The 25,114-nt window shown below is 44.4% G+C and overlaps 1 protein-coding gene across 1 annotated transcript in view; it reads right to left on the bottom strand.

Annotated features, from left to right (window-relative positions):
* Positions 1-25,114, bottom strand: part of PDE1C (phosphodiesterase 1C) — a 569,208-nt gene that overhangs the window by 468,195 nt on the left and 75,899 nt on the right. The window contains exon 2 of the mRNA XM_010353320.2: positions 5,344-5,394. Coding sequence (XP_010351622.1) covers positions 5,344-5,394 — 51 coding nt within the window. The remainder of the gene's footprint in view (positions 1-5,343; positions 5,395-25,114) is intronic.

The following is a 25,114-nucleotide window of genomic DNA, read 5'->3' as shown; positions in this document are numbered from 1 at the left end:
CACAACAGCTTTGTGGGCGCTGTCTCCCTGGCTCTGGCTCCTCCAATGCCCTGGACTCCCGACAGAAGCTCTGTCCAATGCACTGAATGCAGTGTCTTTTACATCTTCTAGAGGAGAGAGACGCCACCAAAATCTGGGCTTTTTCTGCCACACTGTGGCCATGTCTGAACACTACATGTGGCCTTCATTCCCTTACATGTGGTATTGAGTTTTTTTCACTGAAGATTAGAAGTTACCTTCTTTACCTGTTATCCCCATTCAAGCCCTTAAGCCTCAGCTGATGCTCACCTCCTTCAGGAGGACTCCCTTGAATTCACCTCCACGCCAGGCTGGCTGAGGCCTCCCCGTTCTGACTCTCCCAGCTCCTCCTACCATTCGCTAGCATTTCCCTCCACACGCTGTATTGTAGCAGTCACTTCTGTCTCCCTGATTAGATTGCGAACTCTTTGAAGACAAATTGTCTCATCTGTGTTATCTCCAAGGCTCACGGAAGAATAGAAAATTCTTCAATAAGTATATATAAAGTTAAAGAAAAAAGAGAAGAAGAGAGAGGGGGAAGGCTGAAAACTCAGGATAATAACAACCACCCACACTTATTGAGCGCTTGTGGTATACAGTCCCTGTGCTTCATATAATGGATTCCAGGGTATCAGGGCCAATATCCACCTCTGCTGCCCCAACTTCATCCAGCAATTGAAGGGTCGATGTCTGTCCTGTCAGGGGCTTCCTGGACTCTAGTCCTTCATATAGTCCATGACCAACATCTGTTCCGACGTTCAGTGACCACTTAACATATTTTTAAGTATTTTAACATTCACCCTTGCATGTGATCATCCACAACAACTTGGAAATAAGTTGTAATATTGAGAGGTGAAGCCAGCTGGGCTTCTGGGTGGGGTGGGGACTTGGAGAACTTTTCTGTCTAGCTAAAGGATTGTAAATGCACCAATCAGGGCTGTGTCTAGCTAAAGGTTTGTAAATGCACCAATCAGCACTCAGTAAAAATGGACCAATCAGCACTCTGTAAAATGGACCAATCAGCTCTCTGTAAAATGGACCAATCAGCAGAATGTGGGTGGGGCCAAATAAGGGAATAAAAGCAGACCACCCGAGCCAGCAGCTGCAACACTGTGGGGTGGGCTTCAAAGCTGTGGCAGATTTGTTGCTTCCCTCTTTGCAATACATTTTGCTGCTGCTCACTGTGGGTCTACACTACCTTTATGAGCTGTAACACTCCCTGCGAAGGTCTGCAGCTTCACTCCTGAAGCCAGCAAGACCAGGAAGCTACAGGGAGGAAAGAACAACTCCGGACGTGCCACCTTTAAGAACTGTAACACTTACTGCTAAGGTCTGCATCCTCACTCCTGAAGTCAGCAAGATTACCAACCCACCAGAAGGAAGAAACTCTGGATACATTTGAACATTTGAAGGAACAAACTCTGGACACACCATCTTTAAGAACTGTAACACATGAGGGTCCGCAGCTTCATTCTTGAAGTCAGCAAGACCAAGAACCCCCCGGAAGGAATCAATTCCAGACACAGTATTGTCCTAGGATCAAGGTGAGGAAAGTGTGGCTTAGAGGGGTTAAGTTACCTGCCCAAGGTGGTACAGAATTCATAATTCTGGACGCAGAATCCAATGCCAGGCTTGACACCGGCGCTTACATACCAAATGGTTTCTGAAGACTCTCTCACTAGCATGTAGGAGACCCTTGAAGACATATTCTGGAGGGATTTGGGGAGTGTGTACATTGGCAATGGGACGGCTCACAGATGTTTATGATGTTAGGATAAGGAGCATTTAACAGAGCAGAAGGGGGTCTGCTTACGCAGTCTTCATTCAATCAGCGTTTGTTTCTACACCAGGCACAGTCAACCAGACAGGGCCCATGGGCTCAAGGAGCTGTCAGTCTCCCTATTAGACAGACAGATGCATAAAATAGACATCTCCAGGGAGGAGGGCTTTTAGGGCTTGGTACTGGAGAGCAGCTTCACCAGCATCCCAGAGAGCAGGACTAGCAAGGGACCCAGAGCCAGCTGACATCATCCCAGAAGTCCCCAACGTCAGGAGCCCCAGCCACAGTGGGTTCAGGAGCTCCTCACCGAGTTGAGGTCTGGACCTGAGCTGGGGAGGTCAGCTGTTCCCCACACTGCTCTGGTGCCTATCATGCAATATCCACATGGGGTAACTTCCATGCGGCACCCATGTGACGTGCCCACCATGAAGTACGCACATGAGGTGCTCCGCTGGCTCACCTTGCCCACTGCAGAGCATGGCAGTGCCCACACCCGGTGGCTCTCGCCTTGCAGCTGGCCTTGTGATGGATACCATTCTCAAACCATTTGCTGGTTGGAAGCCGGCGTGCCTGCATTCACACAGCATTCTGAAGTCAAGGTCATTCTCAACTTCTCACTCTCCTGGACACTGTCATTCTCCCAGCATTTGTGAGGGGAAGAGATCTTCTCTGCTTCCTTTGCGTTCCCCTGCCTCCCTCCTCTCTAACCCCCACTTCTGGGAGAATGACTTCCCCATGTTACTGTATGTGCCCACAGTTGCTAGGCAGATGCTCCAATTGAAGTCAGGTTGATCGGAAGCCACTGCTTGAGCCTGCTATGATGGGGCACGGGTGGTGAAGGGGCCTGGTAGAGCCAGAGTCTCACAGGACTCACTCCACAGCATCCACGACCATAACCAGCACTTCCCCCATCCCCACTGCCAGATCTTCTATGCTGACCCCTAGAGGGTCCAGCAATCACAGCAGAGGCTCTGGTCCCCCATCCCCATCGTACCTGATTTCATGCTGGGCAATGCACACTGTCAAGGCTTTCTATCTCTCTTGTTGGAGGCAAACATTAGAGAATGTTGCAGTACTTCATCTTCCAGTCTCAAAAAAGAAAAAAAAAAAAAACTATCATCCGAATCCCCCCAATTTTCCCAAACTGAACTCTTCATTCACACCACACAATGAAGCTCAGTTTCAAGGTGGTAAAGTGAAGTGAGCATCAATCCAACATGCTACATTAAAAATAATTTTTGGCCAGGCGCGGTGGCTCAAGCCTGTAATCCCAGCACTTTGGGAGGCCGAGACGGGCGGATCACGAGGTCAGAAGATCGAGACCAACCTGGCTAACACGGTGAAACCCCGTCTCTACTAAAAAATACAAAAAACTAGCCGGGCGAGGTGGCGGGCGCCTGTAGTCCCAGCTACTCGGGAGGCTGAGGCAGGAGAATGGCGTAAACCCTGGAGGCGGAGCTTGCAGTGAGCTGAGATCCGGCCACTGCACTCCAGCCTGGGCGACAGAGCAAGACTGCGTCTCAAATAATAATAATAATAATAATAATAATAATAATAATAATTTTTTTTACCTTCTTAAAAGTCACCTAATCTTTTCCTCTCTAGTTTTGACTACAAAAAGACTTAGTAGCTCACGTGCCATCTGACTTTTTCCAGGGCAATGCGATTAACTCAGGAGATTTTTTTTTCTCCTGTTTTTCCCCTATATCAGTCTAACCTAATTGGTTTGCCACTAATTATTTGTTTCCTCTACAGATATGTGTTCATCATGTCCTCACTTGTCTCAAGCTAATAAGCTTTCAAGAGACATATCATCCTTTCAACCCAGTCATACAGTTGAGAACGTCACATAAGAAATTACCTTCCTTTGTCTGTGAAGGGACTAATTGCCTTCACTCTCATGCAAGGACCCCCCACCTTCCTCTGTCTTGTGGTGAGCCTTGGGAACTCCTATGGGGGAAGGGGCACCCAGCATAGCCCCCACAGCTTGGTTGGGTCACGATTCCAGCTTATTTATTTGCCTGACTACTACTCAGGAGTTGAAGGAAAAAATGGGATAAAAGCACATTCTTCAACCTTATTGAGCTGCGGGATGAAATATCTATTTTGGAAATAATGATTCCAGGTAGGAGGGCAGTGAGGAATGGGGCTCATGAGAAATGAGTGTTTTATTACACAATTTCTAAAATATGAGCACTTCATGCTCTTTCATTATCGTACATTACTATAGTTCTACAAAAATCATTTCTGGGAAATCAATCTCAACATTTCAAAGCCTTCCAAAAAGTTGGGAGGTAGAGTTTAGAGGAAGCCCTGTAAATAGAGAAATTATACTTTCAGCTTTATGTAATAAGATTTACTATGGCACTGTCCACACTCAGACCTAGTCAACCCTGCATGAGGAATGCAGTGACTGGGGATTTGTAGAGTTCCTCCCATGCCACAATTTCAAAAGACAGCAACATTTTTCACTGCCCTGGAAAAACGTCATACAGCATGTGAGCTACTAAGTCTTTTTGTAGTCAATACTAGAGAGGGAAAGATTGGGTGACTTTTAGGAAAGCAAAAAAAAATTATTTTTAATGTAGCAATGTCCAATTTTGAATATTTTCCAAGTGAGAAAACAGAGGCCTAGATAGTGTGAGTGAAATTACTTTTACTGAAAGCCAGTGAGGCGGCGATAAATCTGTTTCCGTTTACAGCTCTACCATTTATCCACCTGGTGCACAGTGGGTTTGGGGAGCATCTCCACTCCACCCTGATCCGTCTCTAGTATTTCCACTCCCTTTGGAATCCGGGTTTTCATTCCAGGAAGTGCATTAACTTGCTGGATAAGTTGCTGATCACACTGGTACAGAAACCATTTAGAGGCTTTAGACTCCTATTCTTCTTTCACAGGGATCAAGACCTGGAGACAAAGCAGCTAAGGGAAGCCCCATGGCCTAACCACAGCCCTAGGAATATCCCCAATGCCTAAGGAAACCCATTCAATCCATCTGAGCTTCAAGATGTCACCAAATTGAGGAAGAGCCAGTGGAGTAAGTTCATAAGTCCATGTTGAATGGTGATGATGCCTTCATAGCTACAAGCATTTCACGTACGTCTCCTCACTTTATCTTAAAACATTCATAAAAAGGATAGTCCACAGCACTTCTCAAACTCTAATGTGAACAGGCATCCCCTGTAGATTTGATAAATACAGATTCTGACTCAATAGGTCTGAAGGAATGGTGGGGGGACTGAAGCTCCACATTTCTAAAAAGCCCCCAGGTGATGTCAATTCTGCTGCTCTGAGGACCATACTTGGAATTGCAAAGGCTTAGAGCACAATCTGGAAACCACAGTTCTAAGGATTGAAAAGGCAGTAACAATGAGTAGCTCACCAGCCTGGGCTCAAGTGGGATATTAACCAGATGATGATATTTCCTACATTACTGTTTTATTAACACCTGATAGGATTGAACAGCTATACCTCACAGGGGAAAGATCTCTGGAGAACATTTTCTGATGGAGACCAGGAAAGGAGTGAAACAAGATTTACTCACGAGAGAAGCGGGCCAGTGGTCTGGCATTCTTGTCTCCAGCTTCATTTGCAACTGGAAAAAAAAAAACATAGGATGCAATTTAAAATAAAGCACACGTGTCCACCAAATATGCCCCAATACAGCCAATCCCCTGGATACTTTGACATCAGGCTGTATTTAAGAGTCTTTGTAAGTGAATAAAAGCAACTTTACTCCCTCTGTTTCTGTATTTCCAAGGCTGCCCTCAACACCTAAATGATGTCAAATGTCTCAATCATTTTGATTAGAATATTTGGATGAAGCTAGAGAGGATCTCAACAACGTCCAGTTTAGTAGGCCTAAAGAAGTTAATTGGCTTACATCCACTTAGTAAGAGGCATGCGCACCACATTCCAAGCTAGTGGACGTCCTTTGGCTCCAAGAGTCCTCTTAACAGGGCTGTCTGTCAACACGCCGATGCACCCCAAGCTTCAAAATGAGTCTGGTTTCCTAGGACCCATAGGGGCAAAGCCGAGGCAGGAATTTCGGAAGATAAAAAGCTGGTTTATGTTCCGAAAGATACTAAATTTAGATGCTAACAAACAGGGAAGTTCATCAATAAAATTGTTCAGAAAACTGCCCTAGAAACCTTACCCCTAAAGCTTCTCAGCAGGGCAGGCTACCTCCTGCGAAAAGCCTCCATATAATTTATCAGTGGATATAGTCATATTTAATGCCTCTTATAACTTATGAACCCATTTTATTGGGTAAAAGAGATGGTTATTAAGAGGAAACACAAGTTTCACTCACTTTAAATACCATGTTTCATGCCCATAAACATTATACCTTGGTGGTTGTATGTATACATAGCAGACAGACATGGGTATTTGTGATCTACTTGAATAAACACCCAAAGCAATCAATAAGAAACACCTGTTCATTCTAGCTGAGAAAAAGCACTCAATGCATTGGCAGAATAAAGGAGATTGCTAACGTCATCATGAATGTATGAGAAGTTGCAGCAGCAGGACAAAACCAATGCAGTAACTACTTTCTAAACTTATTACATGATTTTACAAAGAATGAAAAGTTCAAAAATGTATTCCACCCTCTCACAAAGGTAAGCATTTTAAAATTTACTACATTTGGGCAATTTTTTAAAAATTAATAGATTCCATCTCAGTATCTTTTGTTTTTCTGGCATTAGCTTTGCCTCACCATCTCCACTCGATTACTAATAAGGGCAATTACTAGTTTGGGCAATTTATTACTAATTTGGGCAATTTTTAAAAATTAATTGATTCTGTCTTAGTATGTTTTGTTTTTCTGGCATTAGCTTTGCCTGGTCATCTGCACTATTACTAATAAGATGTTACATAAAAATGACCAGCAGGGGGAGGCAATAATTCATCCAGCTCCCATCATCTGTCACACGGCAGCATTTCAAAAAAAGAAATGGGCCTGGCGCGGGTGGCTCACGCCTGTAGTTCCTGCACTTTGGGAGGCCAAGGCTGTCGGATCACGAGGTCAGGAGACCAGCCTGCCCAACATGGTGAAACCCCATCTCTACTAAAAATACGAGAAATTAGCCGGGCGTGGTGGTGGGCACCTGTAATCCTAGCTACTCGGAAGGCTGAGGCAGGAGAACCACTTGAACCCGCGAGGGGGAGATTGCAGTGAGCCGAGATTGTGCCACTGCACTATAGCCTGGGTGACAAAAGCGAAACTCTATCTCAAAAAAAAAAAAAGAAATGAAATAATTACTACACTCTGTACCAAATACATTTTAAAAGAAAAGATTTCCAATTCAAAAAAAGATCCAGGACTTCTAAGAGCAATGGCTATTGCTGTCTTCTCAAATGTTTTGTAGAACCACCACATGAATATAAATAATTCACATTCATATTCTGCCTCCATTCAGAGCTACATCCAAAATATTTCAGAACAATGGTCAGCTATCTCGGTAGAAGTCTTTAACCACAACTGCATATCCTCACATCAGGAAAACTTGGATGTTATCATAGCTAAGTATTTAAAAAAATCTTATGAGCACTTGGAAAACTCTCAAGAGTTTTCTACAACCAAAGTTGTCTTATAATTTAAAAAAAAAAAAAAAAAAAAAAAAAAAGGAAGAAAAGAGAGCAGGGAGGGAGGGATGGAGAAAGAAGGAATGAGCCCCAGTTAGGTATAGACATGAATTTCCATGACCTTGAGTTCAACTTGTTTCTTCCATTTAGACACTGTAAATGTCTGAAGAAAGAAATAGAGCTGGGTGGGGCATAATGGCTCACGCCTGTAATCCCGACACTTTGGGAGGCTGAGGCAGGAAGAACACTTGAGCTCACGAGTTTGAGACCAGCCTGGGCAACATAGTGAGACCCTGTCTCCACACACAAAAAAAAATTTTTTTAACTTAGCTGGATGTGGTGGTGCATGCCTGTAACGCCAGCTACGCAGGAGGCTGCAGTGGAAGGATCACTTGAGCCCAGGAGGTTGAGGCTGCAGTGAGCTGTGATCAAACCACTGCACTCCAGCCAGGGCAACAGAATGAGACCCTATATCCAAAAAAAAAAAAAAGAAAGAAAGAAAAGAAAAGAAAAAGAAATAGATCCAGGGTTTTACCAAAACCTTTGCTGCAGAAACTTTAAAATGACATTTTAAAACGGGATTACAAAGACCATTGCAATTGCTGAGAACACAAGCAACCACCTAAATACTCAGTTTGGAGTCTGCGCATTCTCCAAGAGTATGTACATTCCTCCCAGAATAAAAGAACAGAGACACCAATGTCGCTATTTCGCGTGCAGCAATAGCCACATCTTCACACAGCCAGGCCTTCCCTGCCCACCACCCTATCCAAGGATGGGAATTGCTGACCCAGATCCAAGTCACGCCAGGAAAGGCAAGAATCAGGATCCAGGCCAGTGGGACACCAGGAGAGTTTCCTCTATCCAGAAGGAATTTGAACCTCACCACCAGCGTGATTTCCCTACAAACATACCCAATGCCACACTCCACTACTGGAGGGTCTCCCAGCCCCTAGAGAGCATAATCCAGCTCACCTGCCCCAACTTTTTCTCCCACCTCATTTCCCAGAGCATCCTCCAGCACTTAGTCACATGCGCTAGATGGACAATGCACTTCACACACTCTTCCTGCCTGGCTTTGGCTCCTGCTGCCCCCTAATCTTGGTGCGTTCCTCCCTCATCTTTACCTGGCCAACTCCTTACTCATCCTTTAAGATCCAGCTGGAGCCATTCACTTCTGAAAAGTCTCGTCACCTCACACCCCACCTTCTCCATCCCCCAGATCTCTGCCCATACGTGTAACTCCCCTTCCCACACCTGCCTGTTGTTCTCAAACTTCAGCAGGCATCAGAACTACTGGGTGGGTTTCTTAGAATACAGTTTCTAATTTGATGCATCTGGTGTGAGGCCCAAGAATTTACATGTCTGACAAGCTCCCAGGTGATATGGTGGATGCTGGTCTGGGGACCATAAAAGCTACCCCACCAGGCCGGGCATAGTGGCTCAAGCCTGTAATCCCAGCACTTTGGGAGGCCAAGACGGGTGGATCACGAGGTCAGGAGATCGAGACCATCCTGGCTAACACTGTGAAACCCCGTCTCTACTAAAAAATACAAAAAAAACTAGCCGGGCGAGGTGGCGGGCGCCTCGCCGGGCGAGGTGGCGGGCGAGGTGGCGGGCGCCTGTAGTCCCAGCTACTCCGGAGGCTGAGGCAGGAGAATGGCGGGAACCCGGGAGGTGGAGCTTGCAGTGAGCTGAGATCCGGCCACTGTACTCCAGCCCCGGCGACAGAGTGAGACTCCGTCTCAAAAAAAAACAAAGAAAAAAAAAAAAAAAAAAAAGCTACCCCACCCAAGGCAAGGATCATCACTTTCTATCATTGTATTTCCATTCTTTTGTACAGTGACTATGCATTCAGTCAATATTTTTGGAACTCAAGTAGACTGAATGCCACAAATGGTTTAGTAGACCAGACATCTCAGACTGCCTTCCAGATGACTACAGAAAGTCCCAGGTGTGTTTTGTTTGGTCTCACTGGTCTCACTTTTAATTTTTAAACAATTGTCAGCCCACATTTAAAAGCAAGAGATTTCAAATAGAAATACATATTACTGGCTTCCTTCAAATAACTGGGGTGATTGGAATACAAGGCCCCCATCCCACATGACAGCCATGGTTCACCACTGAGATACCCCCTCGAGTGGCTCTGCCTCCTGGATGTTCAGAATGCAACTCTATACTGACTGTTGTTGGACTATACACTCCGCATGGTCTAGAAGGTAGGTGAAAACAGAACCTCTTAGAAGCTTAAAGAATGAAACTAAACCTCAACAGATGCTAGCACCACAAAAGTGCTGTAGCCCAGCTCACCAAGCCCTTCTGTCCCCAGTGCAGAACTGCCCAGATGCGTCCACCAGCACGCTGCGGGCCTGCTCGGACACACCCAGCCTTCTCCACTGGCACAGTAACCCTCAAACACTGCTGCTTGCCTTGCATGTTTAAAGGTATACAGAAAGCTTTCACGATAAAGTAGATGTTCCGTTTATCAGGTGCAATTAGAGCTTAAATGTGATGAGATCTTATAAGAATGATTATGTAGGTTTATGGAAAGTTATCTATGCCACAATGCTCACAAAACACAGATTCCAGTTCAGAATGCATAATGATTCTGTTGACGTTCAGTTGAGTGTCTAGGCTACATGTGTATATAGGCACAGAAGGATGAGTAGAAGTGTGGTCACCAGATATATTAACAGTTAATTCTCCTGTGTGGTGGCATTTGAGAAAATCTGTAACTTTTGAAATACTTTTCTGCATAAACTCTATAGTTTATGATAACCATGTGTTTATAATCAGGAAAAAATGTTTTTATTAGAGGGCATCAGACAACTGGTTATTGCTCTGTTTCAAAATCCATATATTATTTTGGATATGTGTATATATGTACATGTGTATGTATATGTGTGTATGTAAAAGACTTTTTATACATACACATGTATAAATGTTTATACTATTTTTATATAGACATGTGAACATATATACACATTTTATATACATGTATGTATGTAAAAAAACATACATATATATAAGATGTGTTTTAGATTCTGATTTAAGAGTAGTCCTGGATCACAGAATCCAAGGCACCTGCCATCTCTAGTCCAAGAGGGCTCCTTGTAGGACTCAAGAAATGCATCTCTTACTCCTCGCTACAGGGATCCCACACATTTTAGGTCAGTGGTTTTCAGCCCTGGACACACATGAGAATCACCTAGGGAATGTTACAAAATATTGATGCCCAGACCAAAATATTGATGTTGAGAACAACAGGGCCTCTAGGGGTAGGACTCAAGCATCAGTGTTTTTTAAGCCCCTGATGCCAGTGAGCAGCCGAGTTTGGGAAGCATTAATAAATGGTGCAACTCCATACATCCTTACCAAAGCAACACTTAGGGAGGAGGACGTGGCTCTGATTCCTTCAAAAATAATCATCCCTATTCAGATCTTCTTTTCAGGATGCTATTGCTTTGTCAAAATCCTGAATCAAGCGAGGTGTATCTTTGCTTTAAAAAAACTTCAACCATTAAGATGCAAACCTAACTATGGAGACCTATTAGTGGGCAACTCTTTGCATTGTAAAGAGTTCTTTATAAAAGGATTCACCTCACATTGCCTGCATCCTTCAGCATATGTGGATTGAGCTCTGCCTGGGCGCTGGGCAGTGAACTAGACTCGAGGAGGGTTTCAATAATGGATTCCACCCAACCTGGACGTGCAAGCAAGGAAGGCAAACCGTGCCTTTCAATCTGAGTTAGTATCTAAGTGTGATCAGCTAGGGAAGTGACTTGATGATGATGATGATGATGATGATGATGCAGTTTCCTTGGTCCTGTGCCAGATCCACTGGGTCAGAATCCCTGCAAGTGAGGACAGGACTCTACATTTTCCCCAACCCCTGGGCCACAGAACCTAGCAGCCCATGGCCTGTTAGGAACCGAGTGCCCAGCAGGAAGTGAGAAATGGGGGACTGAGCATCACCACCTGAGCTCCAGGTGGCATTAGATTATCATAGGAGCATGAACCCTATTGTGAACTGCACATGTGAGGGATCTAGGTTGCATGCTCCTTATGATCATCTGAGGTAGAACAGTTTCATCCTGAAACCATTCCCCTCAACACCCGTTTTGTAGAAAAAAAAAATGTCTTCCATGAAACCAGTCCCTGGTGCCATAAAGGTTGAGAACTACTGTTGTAAACAATTGCTCCAGAAGCCACTTGGGCACACGAATGTCTGAGAAGCAGCAATCTAAAGGAAATGTTCCCCTGGTGTGTTTGCTGTAGGTTTTCCCTCCCAAAAATTGACCGGAAACAAATCTCAGAGTAAGTAGTTGTCATGGAGACCAATAGGAGGAGGCAGGTGAGACAGGAAGATAACTTGGAGCAATGAGCATCCTAACCCCAGGCAACTCGAAGAGCTCTGATGTCCCAGCTATGACACAAACAATATAGGACATCAGAAAGGACAAAGGAGAATAAGGGGGAGGCTAAGGTGGGCCAAACCATTGTGGTGGTGACCTAGGCAGGTGCACACTGCTTTGTAACCAAAACAGTGCCACCCTTGTTTTGAAAGCCCTGGCACCTGGGTAAGCATAAATGCAGCTGGTGTCCTGGGTGCCAGGGCAAACAGCGAGTAGCCGACCCAGGGCAGAGCCTGGCTTCCTGCAAGGAAATCTGCCCAGTGCACTGGTTGGCTGCTGCTTTACCACAGCCCTGGGTCTGGCCCAGGCATTCTCTCCAAGTGAACTCTTTTGGGAAGGCTGGTGGCTGGAATGCCAGGCACCACAGATTCCCAAAGAAGAGAGCATTGGAATGAGGTTCCAGGCACTTTCAATAGTTACTGCAGAAGGTGAAGCTCGGAATTACTCCAGGTGTTTGACCTCACCTCATCTTACCTTCAACTTGCAAAGACCCAAGCAATAGCAAGGAAAACAGGAAGGAATGCTGGGGGGAAGGAGACCTGGTACAAAATCATCATTAACTATCCTAGCTCAGATATCATCTTCTAGGTGGGACTTTCCATGACCACCCATTAAGACCGCAGCTCTCGACTGCCTCCTTTCTCTAGTCCCCATCCTCCTACCCTGGTTTATTCCTTGTTATGGCACTTATCACCTTCTCATATGCTCTGTACTTCAGTGGGTTTATTGCCTTTCTCCTTCCATGACAATGTAAGCTCCACACAAGCATAGATTCTCTGCCAATGAAAAAGCTGTGATCTCCCCAGTGCCCAAATGCCTGGCGTGAAATATTTATGGACTGAATTAATGACCAGCCTCCTAGCAATCTACCATTCAGAATGTGATGGAGCCAAGGATATTGGAAGGAGACACGAAAAGGAAGTTGCAAGGATATCACATCCCTTGAACACCCTAAATACCCGTTCAGGTCTTAAAAAACCAGACACTGAATAAATCACAGATACCAAATAAATCTGCAAACACCCAGTCATGGTCCCTGCCTTCACACTGAATAACACTGCCCTTCCAATTTAATGGGCAGGAGTACAAAAAGACTGGCTAATTTTTTTCAAGACCACACAGGTTTTTATGGCCAAACCCTATCTAAACCCGGGAGTATCTAGTGCCAAAGTCCATGTCTCTTCCACCTTTGTCTCTTTGCCTTCTAAGGAGGGGGACAGGTAGGAACCGTGCTCCAGAGAGGGCTGCACCTAGAGAAGAGCCAGGCTGCAGCCTCTATGCCTCTAGCCCGAGTAGGAGGAGGGGCCAGGCAATAGGGGAGGTCACCCGCCTGGCCCCTGGTACCAGGCATAAGGCCAGGAGACTGTCAGGAGAGAAAGGTCTTTGTTGAGGTGGGCAAGGAGGCCAGGACTCACAGCAATAGGATCCAGTAGAGGGAGAAGCTACTGACGAGGGGAGGAGCTTCATTGCCATGTTCATTCAAGAGCCCCAAGGTGTCTCCCTAACCCTATTAAGCCTCCGATAGGTAGAAAATAGCAACAAGGAAATAGAATCTAGAATCAAATGCATCTCAGTATGAACAAGCACAACTCACAAAAACAGCCCCTACGAGGCAATTGTATTCTCTTTAACAGGTGAGGAAAGTGACATTCCAAGAGATTAGGTAGCTTGTCCAAAAGCAGACCAAAGTAAAGCAGTAGAGTGAGAAATGTCATCCATTCCTTCCAGCTCTGAGTCCAGCATTCTCAGAGAAGGGATGTGCCCCATCTGTTTAATTGTTGTGTAATGATCAATGGTAAAGCAAAAGGCTTGACTTTCTTTGCCCCCGTGTGGTTTGATAAATGTTGATGCTTGACAAGCCTGGGATCTGTTTCAAGCATAAAAATGTGTAAATGTATAACTCGGGCGATGGCTGAATCGTGTGCTGTGTTAAGAAGTCTTCTGATGCCAAGACTGAGCTTAGCAAGATGTTTTTGTGACACATGACAAAAGCCTGCCATGGTTGGGGTGGGGGGAAACTGAAGGGAGGAAGTAGGATGGGTAAATGGGAAAATCCTGCCAGGTTATATGGAACATAAAAGAATGTGGCCACAAAATGGATAATTCACAAAGGTAATTGACTTCATTCAACACATAAAATATATTATCCCAGTTGCTTAAAATGAGAAATGCTATATAATACAATAACTTCATACACCCAGGAGCCATCCAAACAGACTGGGCATTTCCAGAAGGCTGTCATCTAAATCAGACTTAGCCATGCCTTTCACAAGGCTCTTGGTCTTGTGAAAATGCAGATTAATTGCATCGGATGAAATAACTTATACTGGTAGGTCCAGACATAGAAGCTGGTACCACCTTATTTCAGAGGCAGTGCCTTTCACCTCGTGCTACCCATCGCATTTTCAACATCCAAGTGTTACTACCGCAGGATCAGCCTCATTGCCATGAAATCCAGTCCCTTGTCTCCCCTCCACTTAGCCTCAAGTCGGAAGCCTGCTCCTTACGGGAACAGATCTCAGCAATCCAGTTGAAATTTGTACCCCAGAGCCATAAAAGGCATCACAACCCCCACTCTGTTCCTTCCCCATTTCTTTATTCAGAAATGCTCAGCATTGCTTCATTATACCTTCCGGGCCAATTTGGCTGTCAAATCCACTCTGAATCAGGCACTTGCACAAAAGAAAATAAAACCAATTTGTAGTTGATGACGCATCAGGGCTGATAATTTGAAAGTGGCAGGGATGGTGCACTTTCCAGACCCTTCTCTCCTAGAGTAATGGGCAAATCCTTACAGAGGGCAAGGCTCATCTTCCAGAGGGCAGGATGGCTCCCTGGCTCATGCAGCCCAGGGTATCACACAGACAGAGGTGAAATCAAAGAGGCCTTTACCAAGCTGAGAAGACAGCTTGAAAAACACACATCCTGTACTTTTTCTTTTAGTTTGGAAGAATTTGAGTCATATGTAGAGGCTCAAGCAATCTACTTCTTCCCTGGACCTAATTTCATAACTTTGCTTATTTATCTACACTCTTATCTCATTTCACAAATTATATTTTATGTTTTGCTCTATGCTCCTATCCTTTATGCAACAAAGTGAAATGTTAATGAAAACTGAAATTTACTTATTTCAATCAATTCCTTGCTCCCTTTCCCTGATCCCGCTTTCCAGGCTTCCAGGTTTCAGGTTAACTCTACAGGGCCCTCCATTACAACGAGATCCAACAATCAATTGCCGTCTGTTGAGTCCCCCGCCCATCTATTGGGCTCCCTCGTCCCAGAACTGTGCTGGATGTGAGAATGGATGTAACCTCATCCTCAGGTAGCCAGGAATCCAGCTGAGACCCAAAGGCCTGGCCCTGAACGTCCTGGTACATATCATTCAACTTGTTGCCACATGAATTTATCAAGGTGTTTGGTGTTTCTGTGGAAATCATCAGGCCAAGCTACCAGGCTGTGACTTCAGGAAACTTGAGATCTCATTGTGGAAATGTAATTTTCATGCATGAGATGACCCAAGCTCTGTTGAATGCTAGACAAAGGGTCCTTTGTGGCCTGGAGTGACTAGTAGTGGGAGGTTTCCTGGAAGATGAGGACAGGTGAGATTAGAGAGGTGGAGAGGATGATGGAGTCTGCCCAGGGAGAGGAAAGCGGTGTGGTGCATTCTAGGACCTGGGAGCAGACTGAGATGCATCAATTACTCATAAATATTTCCTTTTCATAGCAAGAAAAGTTTTTTATTGGAGGAGGGGAGTAGTGAAACGCCATGAAAGGCTAGCACTCAGATTTTTCTATCTGCCTTCTTTCCTATTTCCATATACAAATATGTTGCATCTGCAGATGGGGATGTGATTTTATCTAAGAGCAGATGTGTCTGAACATGCTCTAAATTCAGGTGCTGGGACACCGATCCAGTGCCAGCAATCGCTCCAAAGCACTGCCGCCTGACTTGGATGTGAATTCTTCCTTGTGGTGATGGCCTGGGCGGCCCAGTCCAGCCCTCCTGGTTGATACCCTGGTGACCACCATTGGCATCAGGCTGCAGGACTGCTGGCTCGCATGAGGCCCCCTGCAATCCCACTATAACAACCCAGTTGAGCAAACCAGGCAAAGCCAATCACTAGCAGTTAACATGAATCAAAAGTGTTGAGACAGAAATACAATATTGATATGGTTTGGCTGTGTCCCCACCCAAATCTCATCTTGAGTTGCAGCTTCCATAATTCCTATGTGTTGTGGGAGGGACCCAGTGGGAGATAATTGAATCATGGGGGCAGTTTTCCCCATACTCGTGGTAGTGAGTAAGTCTCATGAGATCTGATGATTTTACAAGGGGCTTCCCCTTTTGCTTGCCTCTCATTCTGTCTTATCTGCCACTATGTAAGTCATGCCTTTCACCTTCCACTGTGATTGTAGCCTCCCCAGCCACATGGAACTGTGAGTCCATTAAGCCTCTTTCTTTAAAAAAATACATTACTCAGTCTTGGGTATATCCTTATCAGCAGTGTGAAAATAGACTAATACAGACATCAAGCTGGTTGCTCAAGCTGTTAACTAATTACAGTCCACCCCGGACAAAGCAAAGAAAAGTATACAGAAGAGGTGGAGGGACACTCAAATTTATTAAGCCCCTTCCTCATGCCAGGCATCAGTAGGAACTTTATGCCCATAATTTTTATTCAATTTTCACACTGTTCCAGGAGGTAAACAGTATTCCTATTTTCAGATGAGGAAGGTGAGATTTAGAAAAAGTTAAGTCACTTTCCCAAATCAACACTGAGAAGTGTGAAAGCTGGGATTGAAACCCAGTCTGTGTGAGCCCCGTTATTCACTTTTCTCTACAGTTCGCACCGTCGGAAACACATTAAGAACCCTCTGGTCTGGCCAGGCATGGTGGCTAACACCTGTAATCCCAGCACTTTGGGTGGCCAAGGCGGGCGGATCACGAGGTCAGGAGATGCAGCCCATCCTGGCTAACACTGAGAAACCCCGTCTCTACTAAAAAAAAGTACAAAAAAATTAGCCGGGCGAGGTGGCGGGCGCCTGTAGTCCCAGCTACTCGGGAGGCTGAGGCAGGAGAATGGCATGAACCCAGGGAGGTAGAGCTTTCAGTGAGCCGAGATCGCGACACTGCACTCCAGCTTGGGCAACAGAGCCAGACTCCATCAAAAAAACAAAAACAACAACAACAACAAAAAACCCTCTGGTCCAATTCCACATATCATGCATGGATCCCCTACAACATCCCAAACAAGTGGGCCTCCAGCTCATGCCTGAACTGTCTCTAGGGATGGGAGCACCTTGCTTACAGAGGCAGGAAGCAGTTCTCCAAAAGAAAGGAAGCTCTTCTTCATAATGATGCCATCTTTCCAAAGGTCTTCATGCTGCCCCTCACAGAATAGGCCTGGCTCCCTTTCCTCCTGAGGGCCCTTCCAACATTTGAGGACAACTGTCATGAACTCAGACCCTTGAGCCTTCTCTTCTCCAAACTGACAAGCCCAGATCCCTCCTCCTGTGACAAAAATGTCCCAAGGCCTTTACTCAAAAAAGCAAAGTTACTTAAGTCATTGCTGAAAGAAGAGAATATTCGTATCTTAAATAAGCCTCAGCAACATATTCTTCAACCCCACTCATTCCCACAGTAATCTTCAGGCTGAGTCAAATTTCCATCTCCCTCCATCAAGCCCCTTTCTTGTTTGATTCTTGGGAGAAGTGGAAGGCACCTAGGAGCCATTTTCAGCATCATACGCCCAGGAGCCACCCAAACAGGCTGGGAGTTTCCAGGAGGCTGTCATCTAAATCAGCTCATCTCAGACATGGCCATGCCTTTGACAAGCCCGTGGTCTTGTTAAACTCCAGATTCATTTTCAGATGGTCTGGACCAGGCTCTGAGAGTCTGCATTTCTAACAAGCTCCCAGGTGATGGTTCTAGTCCAGGTACCACACTTCGAGTAGCTCGGTCTTCTTTAAAAAGGAAAAGCCAAGTACATGTTCTAAGAGCTCATTGGAAAGCCATGGGTGGTTGTGAAAATGCATGCTATGAATTTAATGCTCAATTCTCTTGGTTTTTCTTCAGCAATGTTTTTTTGAGAAAAATAACTGTTAACATCATGACTTTTTAAACCTGCCTAAGGAGAGATGTTGATACTGTATAAGAATGAGAAGGCGTATCCAATGCAGAGGGTGACGGAAAGAAACTCACCCCTCTCAACTGGCATTCAACAGAGCAGAACTGAGCTAGATCACTACCCACCTGGGCAAGCCGCCAGCGGAGCACAAAGCCCAAAATGCATCAGGAGATGCTCAGATCTGAGACAGGAAAGAAACTGTACAGCCACGACTTCATTTGAGGTTCTCTATTTTGATCCAAGCTCCTGGCAGTACTTTGAGCTCATGAGATCTAGCATGTACACACACGCACACACACACATGCACGTATGCACACACTTGTGCACTCATGCACACAAACACGCCTCCCCAACATCAGATCGGGCATGCACTGTCAGCACTGTGATATCCAGGAGCATAAATCATCGCATCGTTACCAACTGGCTTCAGGCTGAACAGATCAAAATGCATCAAATAAATGAAATGAGGCACAGGACATCATTCCCTTGGGCATTTTGGGAACTCAGATGTTCACTAGACTGAGCTGCCCTCAGCAGAGCTACACCTTTGCATACTGTTCCCCCAGACTAGCACAGAGCCTGGCACACTTGAGCTGCTCGATAAAGGGCTAGTCCTGAAGTCACAGAGGTCCTGGAATGGAGATGAGCCAGGCTGCTAGGAACTGTCCTCCTCTGTCCAGAAGCCAAAGAGCCTTTCTACCAACCAGTTAAGGACTTGATGTTAACTTGGCATCTTCTAAGCCTGTTGGAAGTCTGGGGACCATTTGGGGGTCACAAACTGGAGGCAGGTGCGTCTGGCTTGACAAGCATAGCATTTAAGAATAATCTGGGAGGGGCGGAGCAAGATGGCCGAATAGGAACAGCTCCAGTCTCCAGCTCCCAGGGCGAGCAACACAGAAGACAGGTGATTTCTGCATTTTCAACTGAGGTACTGGGTTCATCTCACTAGGGAGTGCTGGACAATCGGTGCTGGTCAGCTGCTGCAGCCTGACCAGCGAGAGCTGAAGCAGGGCGAGGCATCACCTCACCTGGGAAACGCAAGGGGGAAGGGAAACCCTTTTCCTAGCCAGGGGAACTGAGACACACAACATCTGGAAAATTGGGTAACTCCCACCACAATACTGCGCTGTACCAAGGGTTTTACCAAACAGGCACACCAGGAGATTATATCCCACACCTAGCCGGGAGGGTCCCACGCCTGCCCACGGAGCCTCCCTCATTGCTAGCACAGCAGTCTGCCATCTAACTGCAAGGCAGCAGCAAGGCTGGGGGAGGGGCACCCACCATTGCTGAGGCTTAAGTAGGTAAACAAAGCCGCTGGGAAGCTCGAACTGGGTGGAGCTCACAGCAGCTCAAGGAGCCCTGCCTGTCTCTGTAGACTCCACCTCTGGGGACAGGGCACAGCTAATCAACAACAACAACAACAACAACAACAACAAAGCAGCAGAAACCTCTGCAGACACAAATGACTCTGTCTGACAGCTTTGAAGAGAGCAGTGGATCTCCCAACACAGAGGTTGAGATCTGAGAACAGACAGACTAACTGCTCAAGTGGGTCCCTGACCCCTGAGTAGCCTAACTGGGAGACATCCCCCACTAGGGGCAGACCGACACCCCACACCTCACACGGTGGAGTACATCCCTGAGAGGAAGCTTCCAAAGCAAGAATCAGACAGGTACACTTGCTGTTCAGCAATATTCTATCTTCTGCAGCCTCTGCTGCTGATACCCAGGCAAACAGGGTCTGGAGTGGACCTCAAGCAATCTCCAACAGATCTACAGCTGAGGGTCCTGACTGTTAGAAGGAAAACTAACAAATAGGAAGGACACCCACACCAAAACCCCATCAGTACGTCACCATCATCAAAGACCAGAGGCAGATAAAACCACAAAGATGGGGAAAAAGCAGGGCAGAAAAGCTGGAAATTCAAAAAATAAGAGCGCATCTCCCCCTGCAAAGGAACGCAGCTCATCGCCAGCAACGAATCAAAGCTGGACGGAGAATGACTTTGACGAGATGAGAGAAGAAGGCTTCAGTCCATCAGACTTCTCAGAGCTAAAGGAGGAATTACGTACCCAGCGAAAAGAAACTAAAAATCTTGAAAAAAGAGTGGAAGAATTGATAACTAGAATAATTAATGCATAGAAGGTCACAAATGAAATGACAGAGATGAAAACCATGACACAAGAAATACGTGACAAATGCACAAGCTTCAGTAACCGACTCTATCAACTGGAAGAAAGAGTATCAGCGATTGAGGATCAAATCTATTGGAAAATAGAACCAAGTTGGAAAACACTCTTCAGGATATCATCCAGGAGAACTTCCCCAACCTAGTAGGGCAGGCCAACATTCAAATTCAGGAAATACAGAGAACGCCACAAAGATACTCCTCGAGAAGAGCAACTCCAAGACACATAATTGCCAGATTCACCAAAATTGAAATGAAGGAAAAAATCTTAAGGGCAGCCAGAGAGAAAGGTCGGGTTACCTACAAAGGGAAGCCCATCAGACTAACAGCAGATCTCTCGGCAGAAACTCTACAAGCCAGAAGAGAGTGGGGGCCAATATTCAACATTCTTAAAGAAAAGAATTTTAAACCCAGAATTTCATATCCAGCCAAACTAAGTTTCATAAGTGAAGGAGAAATAAAATCCTTTACAGATAAGCAAATACTTAGAGATTTTGTCACCACCAGGCCTGCCTTACAAGAGACCCTGAAGGAAGCCCTAAACATGGAAAGGAACAACCAGTACCAGCCATTGCAAAAACATCCCAAAATGTAAAGACCATCGAGGCTAGGAAGAAACTGCATCAACTAACGAGCAAAATAACCAGTTAGTATCATAATGGCAGGATCAAGTTCACACATGACAATATTAACCTTAAATGTAAATGGACTAAATGGTCCAATTAAAAGACACAGACTGGCAAACTGGATAAAGAGTCAGGACCCATCAGTCTGCTGTATTCAGGAGACCCATCTCACATGCAGAGACATACATAGGCTCAAAATAAAGGGATGGAGGAAGATCTACCAAGCAAATGGAGAACAAAAAAAAGCAGGGGTTGCAATCCTAGTCTCTGATAAAACAGACTTTAAACCATCAAAGATCAAAAGAGACAAAGAAGGCCATTACATAATAGTAAAGGGATCAATTCAACAGGAAGAGCTAACTCTCCTAAATATATATGCACCCAATACAGGAGCACCCACATTCATAAAGCAAGTCCTTAGAGACTTACAAAGACACTTAGACTTCCATACAATAATAATGGGAGACTTCAACACCCCACTGTCAACATTAGACAGATCAACGAGACAGAAAGTTAACAAGGATATCCAGGAATTGAACTCATCTCTGCAGCAAGCAGACCTAATAGACATCTATAGAACTCTCCACCCCAAATCAACAGAATATACATTCTTCTCAGCACCACATCACACTTATTCCAAAATTGACCACATAATTGAAAATAAAGCACTCCTCAGCAAATGTACAAGAACAGAAATTATAACAAACTGTCTCTCAGACCACAGTGCAATCAAACTAGAACTCAGGACTAAGAAACTCAATCAAAACCACTCGACTACATGGAAATTGAATAACCTGCTCCTGAATGACTACTGGGTACATAATGAAATGAAGGCAAAAATAAAGATGTTCTTTGAAACCAATGAGAACAAAGATACAACATACCAGAATCTCTGGGACACATTTAAAGCAGTGTGTAGAGGGAAATTTATACCACTAAATGCCCACAAGAGAAAGCAGGAAAGATCTAAAATGGACACTCTAACATCACAATTAAAAGAACTAGAGAAGCAAGAGCAAACACATTCAAAAGCTAGCAGAAGGCAAGAAATAACTAAGATCAGAGCAGAACTGAAGGAGATAGAGACACAAAAAACCCTTCAAAAAATCAATGAATCCAGTAGTTGGTTTTTTGAAAAGATCAACAAAATTGATAGACCACTAGCAAGACTAATAAGAAAAGAGAGAAGAATCAAATAGACGCAATAAAAAATGATAAAGGGGATATCACCACCGACCCTGCAGAAATACAAACTACCATCAGAGAATACTATAAACACTGCTATGCAAATCAGCTAGAAAATCTAGAAGAAATGGATAATTTCCTGGACACTTACACTCTCCCAAGACTAAACCAGGAAGAAGCTGAATCCCTGAATAGACCAATAGTAGGCTCTGAAATTGAGGCAACAATTAATAGCATACCAACCAAAAAAAGTCCAGAACCAGATGGACTCACAGCTGAATTCTACCAGAGGTACAAGGAGGAGTTGGTACCATTCCTTCTGAAACTATTCCAATCAATAGAAAAAGAGGGAATCCTCCTTAACTCATTTTATGAGGCCAACATCATCTTGATACCAAAGCCTGGCAGAGACACAACAAAAAAGAATTTTAGACCAATATCCCTGATGAACATCGATGCAAAAATCCTCAATAAAATACTGGCAAACCGGATTCAGCAGCACATCAAAAAGCTTATCCACCATGATCAAGTGGGCTTCATCCCTGGGATGCAAGGCTGGTTCAACATTCGCAAATCAATAAACGTAATCCAGCATATAAACAGAACCAAAGACAAAAACCACATGATTATCTCAATAGATGCAGAAAAGGCCTTTGACAAAATTCAACAGCCCTTCATGCTAAAAACGCTCGATAAATTCGGTATTGATGGAACATATCTCAAAATAATAAGAGCTATTTATGACAAACCCAAAGCCAATATCATACTGAATGGGCAAAAACTGGAAGCATTCCCTTTGAAAACTGGCACAAGACAGGGATGCCCTCTCTCACCACTCCTATTCAACATAGTGTTGGAAGTTCTGGCTAGGGCAATCAGGCAAGAGAAAGAAATCAAGGGTATTCAGTTAGGAAAAGAAGAAGTCAAATTGTCCCTGTTTGCAGATGACATGATTGTATATTTAGAAAACCTCATTGTCTCAGCCCAAAATCTCCTTAAGCTGATAAGAAACTTCAGCAAAGTCTCAGGATACAAAATTAATGTGCAAAAATCACAAGCATTCTTATACACCAGTAACAGACAAACAGAAAGCCAAATCAGGAATGAACTTCCATTCACAATTGCTTCAAAGAGAATAAAATACCTAGGAATCCAACTTACAAGGGATGTAAAGGACCTCTTCAAGGAGAACTACAAACCACTGCTCAGTGAAATCAAAGAGGACACAAACAAATGGAAGAACATACCATGCTCATGGATAGGAAGAATCAATATCGTGAAAATGGCCATACTGCCCAAGGTTATTTATAGATTCAATGCCATCCCCATCAAGCTACCAATGAGTTTCTTCACAGAATTGGAAAAAACTGCTTTAAAGTTCATATGGAACCAAAAAAGAGCCCGCATTGCCAAGACAATCCTAAGTCAATAGAACAAAGCTGGAGGCATCACGCTACCTGACTTCAAACTATACTACAAGGCTACAGTAACCAAAACAGCATGGTACTGGTACCAAAACAGAGATATAGACCAATGGAACAGAACAGAGTCCTCAGAAATAATACCACACATCTACAGCCATCTGATCTTTGACAAACCTGAGAGAAACAAGAAATGGGGAAAGGATTCCCTATTTAATAAATGGTGCTGGGAAAATTGGCTAGCCATAAGTAGAAAGCTGAAACTGGATCCTTTCCTTACTCTTTATACGAAAATTAATTCAAGATGGATTAGAGACTTAAATGTTAGACCTAATACCATAAAAACCCTAGAAGAAAACCTAGGTAATACCATTCAGGACATAGGCATGGGCAAGGACTTCATGTCTAAAACACCAAAAGCAATGGCAACAAAAGCCAAAATTGACAAATGGGATCTAATTAAACTAAAGAGCTCTGCATAGCAAAAGAAACTATCATCAGAGTGAACAGGCAACCTACAGAATGGGAGAAAATTTTTGCAATCTACTCATCTGACAAAGGGCTAATATCCAGAACCTACAAAGAACTCAAACAAATTTACAAGAAAAAAACAACCCCATCAAAAAGTGGGCAAAGGATATGAACAGACATTTCTCAAAAGAAGATATTCATACAGCCAACAGACACATGAAAAAATGCTCATCATCACTGGCCATCACAGAAATGCAAATCAAAACCACAATGAGATACCATCTCACACCAGTTAGAATGGCAATCATTAAAAAGTCAGGAAACAACAGGTGCTGGAGAGGATGTGGTGAAGTAGGGACACTTTTACACTGTTGGTGGGATTGTAAACTAGTTCAACCGTTATGGAAAACAGTATGGCGATTCCTCAAGGATCTAGAATTAGAAGTACCATATGACCCAGCCATCCCATTACTGGGTATATACCCAAAGGATTATAAATCATGCTGCTATAAAGACACATGCACACGTATGTTTATTGCGGCACTATTCACAATAACAAAGACTTGGAATCAACCCAAACGTCCATCCGTGACAGACTGGATTAAGAAAATGTGGCACATATACACCATAGAATACTATGCAGCCATAAAAAAGGATGAGTTTGTGTCCTTTGTAGGGACATGGATGCAGCTGGAAACCATCATTCTTAGCAAACTATCACAAGAACAGAAAACCAAACACCGCATGTTCTCACTCATAGGTGGGAACTGAACAATGAGATCACTTGGACTCGGGAAGGGGAACATCACACACCGGGGCCTATAATGGGGAGGCGGGGAGGGGGGAGGGATTGCATTGGGAGTTATACCTGATGTAAATGACGAGTTGATGGGTGCTGACGAGTTGATGGGTGCAGCACACCAACATGACACAAGTATACATATGTAACAAACCTGCACGTTATGCACATGTACCCTAGAACTTAAGGTATAATGATAATAATAATAATAATAAAACTCATAATGTTTTAAGAAAATTTTAAAAAAAAGAATAATCTGTCTGAATTTGGTGGGGAATAGTTCTCCAGGGTCACATGAATCCCTGTTGCTAACATCAGACCTGCTTCATTCCAGCTGCTTCCCAGATATCTCCACACAGATGTGCATTAGGACTCTAACATCAAACATACCAGAGCAGAACTGTCTGTTTCTCCCAGAAATCTGCTCTTCTCCAGATTTTACCATCTCAGTAAATGGAACCACCTTCCCCCTACCCTGCCCTCCCCACC

This window comes from Rhinopithecus roxellana, chromosome 6 (genome assembly GCF_007565055.1).
Source record: "Rhinopithecus roxellana isolate Shanxi Qingling chromosome 6, ASM756505v1, whole genome shotgun sequence".
In the NCBI taxonomy this organism is placed as follows: Eukaryota; Metazoa; Chordata; class Mammalia; order Primates; family Cercopithecidae; genus Rhinopithecus; species Rhinopithecus roxellana.
The sequence above is the reverse complement of the archived record's forward strand: the minus strand, read 5'-3'. Positions and strand labels throughout refer to the sequence as shown.